This window comes from Carya illinoinensis, chromosome 7, assembly GCF_018687715.1.
Source record: "Carya illinoinensis cultivar Pawnee chromosome 7, C.illinoinensisPawnee_v1, whole genome shotgun sequence".
Classification (NCBI taxonomy): domain Eukaryota; kingdom Viridiplantae; phylum Streptophyta; class Magnoliopsida; order Fagales; family Juglandaceae; genus Carya; species Carya illinoinensis.
Window position 1 is genome coordinate 19174104 of NC_056758.1, and position 9969 is coordinate 19184072.

The 9969-nt window shown below is 36.2% G+C and overlaps 1 protein-coding gene across 1 annotated transcript; it reads left to right on the forward strand.

Annotated features, from left to right (window-relative positions):
• Positions 1 to 1319: 1319 nt before the first annotated feature.
• LOC122316228 (uncharacterized mitochondrial protein AtMg00810-like) lies at positions 1320 to 2102 on the forward strand. The gene has a single exon (XM_043132762.1). The coding sequence runs from the start codon at positions 1320 to 1322 to the stop codon at positions 2100 to 2102; it is 783 nt and encodes a 260-aa protein (XP_042988696.1).
• The last annotated feature ends 7867 nt before the right edge of the window (positions 2103 to 9969 follow it).

The window sequence follows — 9969 nt, forward strand, 5'->3', positions numbered from 1 at the left end:
ACTGATAAATTTCTATAAAATGGTAGCAACATAGTTCAATGTTTCTATCAAAACTATAAGATCAGACAATAGACCAGAATTTTTTCTTACAAAATTCTATAATCAAAATGGTATTTTACATTAAAGAAGTTGTGTAGAAACTCCACAACAAAATAAAGTTGTTGAAAGAAAACATCAACACTTATTAATCACAACTAGAGCTTTAATATTTCAAGCAAATATACCTTTAATTTTTTAGAATGACTGTGTCTTGGCTACAGCCCACATTATAAACATAATTCCAACTCCTCTTCTAAAAAACAAAACACCCTATGAAATGCTTTTTAACATAACACCCAATCCTTCTCATCTCAAAGTTTTTGGTTGCCTTTGTTTTGCATCTACACTTAAAATTCACAGATATAAATTCAATCCAAGAGCTACAAAATCCATATTTTTGGTTACCCCTCCGATGTTAAAGGTTACAAATTAATGGACCTTAACACTGACAAAATATTCATCTCTAAGAATGTTATATTCTATGAAACTATCTTTCCCTTTGAAGCCTTACCATCCAAATCTGAAGCTCACTCATTCTGATTTCCTCCTTCAGAATTTCCTATGATTCTTCTCATATCAATTCACAGAGTTAATCATTCACACATAAGATTCCTTCTAATGATGAACACATTCCTTCTAATGAAACAACTTCACACATTGATTAGCATCTTTTCAATACTGATCAGATTCCTCCTCAACGTGCTTCAAATAACCCACACAAAGAAAATCCTCTAGAATTAAACAAACACCCAAATTTTTGCAGGATTATTATTGTGGCAATGTCTCTCCATCCTCAAATGCAAACCATGCATCTTCTTCTTGTAGTTGCTCTCCTACTAATGGTAACCCCTATCCTATTTCTTCTTTCCTTTCTACTCATTGATTGTCAGGTTCACATAAAGCCTTTCTTGCTTCTATTTCAAACTTTCATAACCTAAAACTTACAAACAAGCTACTAAACTACCTGAATGGCAAACTGTTATGAGAAATGAACTTGATGCTTTATAGTTAAATAAAACCTGGAAGCTCATTACTCTTCCTAAAAACAAATAGACCATAGGTTGTAAATGGGTATTTCAACTCAAATACAAGGCTGATGGAACTATAGAAAGCCAGATTGGTGGCAAAAGGTTCTCAACCAGAAGGATTAGACTTCTTTGATACATTTTCTCCTGTAGCTAAGATTACATCTATTCGATGACTACTAATTGTTACTGCAATTAAAAATTGGGATATTCACCAATTAGATGTAAATAATGCATTTTTACATGGTGACTTACATGGGGAGGTTTATATGGAGTTGCCTCCTGGATTGGTTGTCAAAGAAGAAAACAAAGTTTGTAGACTCTCAAAACTCTTTATGGGTTACTGCAGCTTCTTTCATAGCACTACTAGTACATGTAGATGATATATTACAAGCTAGTGACAGTTTACTCGAAATTCAATTGCTAAAAACTTTTCTGCATGACAAGTTCACCATCAAAGATTTAGGACAACTAAAATACTTTCTTGGCTTGGAAGTAGCTAGATCCAAAACTGGTGTTTCTCTCCGCCAGAGAAAGTATGCATTAGACATACTTCAAGACATTGGCATTGGCATTCTTGGTTCAAAGCCTACTGCTTTTTCAATGGAGTCTAATCTCAAGTTAACTACAACTGATTCTAATATTTATGAGGATCCATCTGCTTATAGAAGGCTTGTTGGAAGATTGCTCTACTTAACAATCACAAGACCAGACCTAGCCTATTATGTTCAAGTTCTAAGTCAGTTTCTTGCTAAACATGTTGTTAGTCACTATCAACCAGTAGTTAGAGTACTAAGATACTTGAAGGCTACACCAAGACGAGGTCTATTCTTCTCATCCTCATTAGAATTGCAGCTAAAAGCTTTCTCAGACACTGATTGGGTAGGTTGTATTGACACTAAAAGAAGTGTTACAGGTTTTGCAATTTTTTTAGGCAAATCATTGGTTTCTTGGAAATCTAAAAAGCAAGCCACCATTAATAGATCTTCTGCATTAGCAAAATATCAAGCACTTGCAGCAACTACTTGTGAAGTTTAGTGGATACTTTATGCTCTCTTAGATCTACACATCAACCATCACCAACCAACACTTCTTTATTCTGATAGTAAGTCAACTTTGTCTATTGTCACAAATCCAGTCCAACATGAGAGAATAAAACATATACAAATTGATTGCCATCTTGTTAGAGAAAAGCTACAGTAGAATATTATCAAGCTTTTCTACATTCCTTCAAGATTACAATTGGTAGGCATATTCACAACGCCCCCTGGATCATTACTTTTTCATCATACTCTTCACAAGATGAACATTTTCAATATGTATGTTCATCTTGAGGGCAGGAGTTAGAGTATAAGTTCACACATTGAGAATATGGAGTTAAAGTCAAAAGTAGAAAAAGTCAAAGTAGAGAAAGCGGAGGAGAAGAATTAGTTTATGTTATTTTGTTATCAAGTTCTATTGTAGTATAAATACATATTAACGCTTTGTAAATATTCATTCAATTCAATTTTCATTTAGCTGATTACACAGTTTTTCATTTCCTCTCCTCTGTTTCACTCCCTCTCTGCCTTCACCAAGTTCTTAGTTGGGTTTTTATCAAGTTCTTGACATTTAGCTTTCCAATTACTCACCCTTTTCCTTTCTTGAATAGCTTTGTTTTTATTCTTTTTCCTTTCTTTCAAACTACGATACGAGATTTGCTCTTTCTAAGAAAAAATGAGGGTCACATAAAAAAATGGTTCCGGAGGATTTTTGTTTATTCATCGATGTTGGTGGCTTTGTGGAGGTTCTTGTCTCAGGGAATAAATTTTCATGGTGCAATGGTCAACTGGGGATGGCACGCAATTTTGCAAGACTCAATAGAGCCTTATGCAATCTAAAGTTTATGGAATTATTTCCATCAATTTGAGTTAATTATCTTCCAAGGAGGTCCTCGGATCATGCTCCAATGCTTATGGATTTGTCAAAACCCTTTTCTAGGTATGGACCTATCTCTTTTAAGTTCTGAAAAATGTGGACAACTCATGAGGATTTTTGGAGGTGTGTTTTTACTTCTTGGAAGATAGTGGTTGGTGGTTCAGGCTTATGGAAGCTTGCTGAAAAATTAAACCGTCTTCAAGTGGTGCTGCGGACTTGGAATAAGGAAGTGTTTGGCTGGACGGGGGGTCATATTAAAAATTTAGAAGCCAGAGTGGAGGAATGAAAGGCTCGTTTGTAGGAAGGTTATTCTGAAGATGTTGAAACTGATGCTTTAACATCTAAAATTGAGCTTGCCACCTAGATAAAATGAGAGGAGTCTCGCCTCTCTTTTTGGCCTCTTTTTTTAAGGTTTTGCAATCTCGAAAGCATAACCTGGGGAAAAGGGGCAGGTATTGGGACTTTTATAGGCATATCTAGATCAACCTTGTCAAGCTCACCATCACTCTTGAAATTTAAAAAATTGTTAGTTTCACCAACTTTTATTGAAACACTTTTGTCAATTGTTTTTCTATTGTGTAGAGTGGTGATGGACTTGACATGTTTAAATTTTGAATAAGAAGAATTTGAATTTCTTACCTCAAATTTCCTTTTGGGATTTGGCTAAGGTTGAGCAGGAAACTTACAATTTTCTTGAGCGTGTAGTGCGGAGGTCAAGTTGCTAATAGAACTTCTCATCTCATTAATGGCATGCATTGTCTAAGTGTTAATATTAGCTTGCCCCTGCATAAAAATTTGTAATGTTTCCTTAAGGATTTTTTTATGTGGAGGCATATAAAGAGTAGAAGAAGAAGGCCCTTGGGGATTTTTATTTGAATTGGACTCGTTTCTCCAACTAGTTGGGGATGATTTCTCCATCTAAGATTATATGTTTCCGAATAAGGGGATGAAAAATGTCTTCTATAAGAATTCATGGCATATGCTTGTTCGTGCAACACCTCTTTAAAAGCTGGGATTGTTGGACAATCCTAAGTTAGGTGTCTACTAATATCACATATGCCACAATTCTCTTCTTTTTTTTCAATGGCCTTAGTCGAATTTACCTTCCTAAGTTCCATGGCCTTGACTTTTATTATCAAATTTGTTATCCTAGCATTCACATCATCATTTTCTTTAAGGACATATATACCCTCTTGAGACATGGCATTGAGCTTGGACTTATTTGATTGATCAGAACAATCTATGTTGTCACAAGATTGGGCATTTTCAACCAATTGGTCAAAATAATCCTAAGCATTATCAGGATCTTTATTTAAAAATCCACCATTACACATCATTTTTACAAACTGGCACATTTCAAATATTAAACCTTCATAGAAGAAACTAATAGTGCGCCAAGTTTCATAGCCATGATGTGGGCAAGTTAGAAATAATTTTTTAAAATGCCCCCAACACTGAAAAAATGTTTCATTTTCTTTTTGAGAAAATTCATAATGTTTCTGCGAAGAGTGTTGGTCCTGTTAGTAGGAAAAAACTTTTTCAAAAATTCTCTTTACATTTCTTGTCATGTGCCAATAAATCTTGGTCTCAAGGAATTCAGCCAATTTTTAGATTTTTCTTTCAAAGAGAATAGAAACAACTTTAATCTAACAACATTATCATTGATAGTTTGGTTTTGTAAAGTTACACAAACCTCTTCAAATTATTTTAAGTGCAAATAAGGACTTTCTGAGTCTAAGCCATGAAATTGGGAAGTAATTGAATTACTCCCGGTTTTAAATAAAAAATCCTCATATTTGTAGGAAAAATCATGTAAGATGGAGTACTTGTCCTTGTTGTCTACAAATACTCACGCAAAGTTCTCATTGGTGAATTATTTTGTGCATCCTCATTTTTTAATTCATCATGAACACTATGATTATTGGTCATGGTGTCAGAATGATTATTTTTTGAATCACTAGACAACCTATCCACCAATTCTTTTAAAACAATTTCTTTTTTTCTCAATCTACCAGTTTGATCAAGTTGCCACAAGATCATTCATCATATAGGCTCAAGCACATTCAAGAAGACTAAAAGATATGGACAAGTCTCAAAATTAATTAATGCATGCACCACCTAAAGTCTTCTATTCTAAAAATTAAATGCAAAACAAGCAAGAAAATAAAAAATGAATGGAACAAGATTACTAAATGATATGAATATGAAAGCAATGCCACTCGAATCCCCTTTCCCGACAACATAACAAAAATTGTACCTGCAAAAATAAGAGAAAGTTAGCAAAAGATTACTATTAATTTTTTTCTTTTCTTAAAATAAAAATCTTATCACACATTGCAATCCTCGGCAATAGCGCCAAAAACTTGTTGTGCCTAAACTTTGACTCAAACTAGTGAACCAAAAATTTAGTGCAGTTTTACCTGCAAGTATACAGGTATTCTAGTACCTAACAGGGTCAAATCCACAGGAATTGACTTATGTAATAAAGAAAATAACTCAAACAATGAAAATAAATTACTAAAATGAACGTGCAATCAAATAGAAAAGAGAATTACTGAGATGAAAATTTTTAAAGTATCAGAATAAAACTAAAATAATAAAATAAATCGATATAGAGAATGACTAAGGTTTCGAGGATCTGTCTAATAATTTAAAATATTATTTCCGGTCGATTTACTTTAATTAAACTAGAATAATGATTCTGCTTAATTAGAAGATTTAACATTCAAGGTCAAGAAAAATAGTCACTAATGATTAAGCAAGAATGATTGATGGTTAAAATATTGACAAGTTCATTTGAATATCACAATGATTTTTTCAAGCATTCACTGTATTCAGAAATCACAATGAATTAAGATAAATATATAGATAATTAAAATATCTAATAATAAAATCATTCAATCGATCAAACTCATAATATAAATTTATCAACGATCCAAAATAATATCTAAACTATTAGACTTCACCTCTAACATTAGTACAAAAGATTTAACCAACCATATTCATCACAAAAGTAATGGAAATTAAAAAAATATTCTCCATAAAAAAACTAAAATAAAACACACCAATCAAATACCATAAAACAACGAGGAGCATAAAACAAAAATGAAAGAAAATACAACAAAAAAACTCCCCTGCGTCTCTCTAAAAAGCCCATTCGAAAAATAAAATCTGCTCTCTCTCTCTCTCTCTCGTAGTCAAACGTGATTTTTCTATCCTCAACGGCAAGGAAGCCCTTCCTTCTACTGTGTCTTCAAGTCCGTAAGACTCCAGAAGCCCAAACAAAAATTGCCGCCTCGTCTTAGTGCTGCTGAAAAAACTCCCCTGCGTTCCGCTCAAAGTCCTTCTCCCGTCCGTCCAAACGAACACGCACCAGAAAAAAATAGAAGTCACTTCCTCTCCGTTTCCTTTTCTTTTCCAGCCTCATGTTTCTGCCCTCTCTTCTTTCTCCTTTTTCTTCATGTACGTTCTCTCTGCCCTCTCGCACAGCTGTCCTCACGGAAAACCTTTACATAAAACCTCCCCTTCCCTCAGCTCTAGAACCCCCCAGCAGATCCAGTCAAAAATGCTCCTCTCACGAAGAACCAAAGCCTTCCATTCCGTAGCTCTCCTCACGGAAAGGTGAAAGTCCCCGAAAAGCCCTTCAAGCTACAGAGCCTCCCAGCCTTCTCTCCTTTTCGAAAAACAGCTTCCTCCTCTAAAAAAAACTCATTTCCCCTGTTCTCCCTCTCTCAAAACAGAGTAAGTCTCCTCCAATTCTTTTTTTTTTACCCAGCGTCTCCTCATTCCTATCCTAAAACCAAAAAAATGAAAAACAACCCCTTCCAAAACAGACTTTCCCCTCTTAAAGTCCTTCTCCGCTCTTTGTTTCCTTTCTCTTTTTTTTCGTTTACGTTCTGCCCTCCCCTCTCTTCATGGTTAATTTCTGCCCCCTTTTCCTTTAACGTGAAGTCCAGCGCCTCTCTTTTTCACGTCTGGCGTTTGCATTTTTTTTTTTTTTCATTTAGTCTTCTCACAGAGTCCCAAGTGTATAAATGTTTTGAGAAACACTATCTCACGAGTTTAGATAGAGACTGTGACTGCATTCATATATATATATCAATATACAATCTAGTGTCTATCTATGGAAAGACAACATAAAATGAAAGATTTTTATACAAAAACTATACAGCTAGGAGAGAACTTAATACACGTGATTTACTCATAAATACACATTAGTTGACTAGAGAGAATTGCTAAGAATATTCCTGAGTGTTGCTGTGATTATGAGCTAATATCCTTGATTGATGCACAGCTGATTGTTTTGATTTCATTCCTAATATTCCCCCTCAAACTTGGCTGTGGTAGAAAGCAAAGACCAAGTTTGTTACGTAGCTGTTTGAACTGAGTCTTGAGTAAAGGCTTGGTGAACAAATCTGCAAGCTGGTCATGGGAGGTGACAAATTTAGTTTCTAAGGAACCAAGTGCCACATGTTCCCTTACATAGTGATAATCAAGTTCTATGTGCTTTGCCCGAGCATGTAGAACTGGATTTACTGTCATAAATAAGGCACTCATGTTGTCACAATGAAGAATGGTTGTTTTGAAGAGGGGCACCCTAAGGTCTTGAAGCAAAATGGAAAGCCAAGTTAATTCGGCTGCAATGGAAGCCATGGCTCTATATTCTGCTTCTGCACTGGACCTTACAACTGTTGGTTGCTTCTTTTTACTCCAAGAGATGCAATTGCTACCAAGAAAGGTACAATAGCCTGAGGTGGATCTCCTTGTGGTGGGGCAATCAGCCCAATCAGCATCTGAGAAGCCATATAAGTCGAGGCTATTGTTTAAGGTGATGTGCAGACCAAGTGCAGTTGTGCCTTGCAAGTACCTAAGGATTCTTTTAACAAGTTGGAAATGAGCCACAGTAGGTGCTTGTAAGAATTGACAAACATAGTTCACACTAAATGATAAGTCTGGTCTGGTGAAGGTGAGGTACTGAAGACTACCAACAAGACTTCTATAAAGTGTAGGATCATCAAAGAGCTGGTCTGAGGCAGATATGAGTTGTCCTGTGGTTGGCATAGGGGTTGCCAAGGGCTTGCATTCATGCATGTTGGCTTGAGTGAGTAATTCCACAATGTACCTATGCTGATTAAGAAGAGATCAAGACCAATCTTGTGGACTTCGATCCCTAAAAAATGATGGAGAAACCCCAAGTCTTTGATAGAAAATTGAGTGCTGAGTTGAGAGATGAGCCACTGAATTCTCTGTGGATTATCTCCTGTGACCACCATGTCATCCACATAAAGGAGAAGAATAAAAACTCCATGGTCTGAGTGACAAATAAAAAGACTTGGGTCTGCTAAGCTTGAGAAGAAACCAAGTTGCAATAGAAAAACACTCAACCTGTCAAACCAAGCTCTAGGAGCTTGTTTGAGGCCATACAAAGCACGATTGAGCTTACATACATGGTGAGGACACTTGGTATTTTCAAATCCAGGTGGTTGCTGCATGTAAACAGGGGTGTTAAGAAAACCATGTAAAAAAGCATTCTTAACGTCTAATTGGTGAAGTTCCTAGTGTTTAACAGTGGCAAGAGTGAGGACAGTTCTAATACTTGCAGGTTTCACAATTGGTGAAAAAGTTTATGAAAAATCAACTCCATCAACTTGACTGAAACCTTTAGCAACTAGTCTGGCTTTAAGTCTCTCAAGAGTACTGTCAGCCTTGAGCTTGGCTTTATAAACCCACTTGCAGCCTATTACATTCACAACCTCAGGTTTGGGAACCAATTTCCAAGTATTGTTCTTGGCAAGTGCATCAAGTTCCTCTTTCATGGTAGTAGACCAACCAGAATATTTTAGTGCAGATTTAACTGACTTTGGTTCACTAGGTATAGGAACAATGTGATGTAGGTTTGCATACTGAGGGTTAGGTTTGTGAATGCCACATCTAGCCCTGGTTTGCATAGGATGTGTAGTTTGAAGGGGCTGGTCAGCAGGCTGAACTGAGGTGGGTGGTGATGGATGAGGCAGGTCATTTGCTTGTGGAGAGTCAATGGAAGCAACATGAGGTGGAGAGTCAATGGAAGCAACATGAGATGAGGAAGGAGTATTCTGAGGTAATGATAAAGAAGGGGGAGCATAAGCTGAGGGTAGTGGATGCACTGCAGGCTCCTTAGATTGCATTGTAGGCTCTTCCCAATCAATGAAGGTGGAAAGTTCCCCCTCAACAGTAGGAGATGCATGAAGCATAGTGGGTGTAGAGTAAGGTAAAACTGACTCATCAAACACCACATGTCTTGAGGTATAGATACGGCCAATGGGTGTATAAAGACATAGATATCCTTTGTGTTTATTGCTATAGCCAATAAAAACACAAGGTAAGGATTTGGGTTCAAGCTTGTGAGACCTATAGTCTCCAAGATAGGGAAAACATCTGGACTCAAGGGTTCTGAGTACAGTATAGTCAGGTTGTTTGGCATAAAGTCTTAAGAAGGGTGAGTCCATATTAAGCACAGGGGTAGGGAACCTATTTAATAAAAAAAACTGCAGTAGAAAAGCAGTCTAGCCAAAACCTGGGTGGTAATTTTGCATGAAACATCATGGTTAGCCCAAGATTTGTGATACTCCTATGCTTCCTTTCTGCTTTCCCATTCTGTTCAGGAGTTTTGGGACAAGCAAACTAATGAATAATCCCATTGTTTTGAAGATATGCAATCAGCTTGGCATCATTAAACTCCCCCCCCTTCATCAGTTTGAAATACTCGAATCTTAGCATCAAATTGACACTTAACAAACATATGAATTTGAATAAAAGCTGAGTGTAGATCAGATTTGTGCTTGAGAGGAATCAACCATGTAAAATTTGTAGCTTCATCAACAAATATGGCATAAAATTTAAACTTGTCCCTTGAAAGAGTAGGAGCTGGTCCCCATAAATCACAATGGATTTTATCAAAAGGAACAGTAACAATGTGGTTTCTGGAAAGAAAAGGCAACTTGCATGT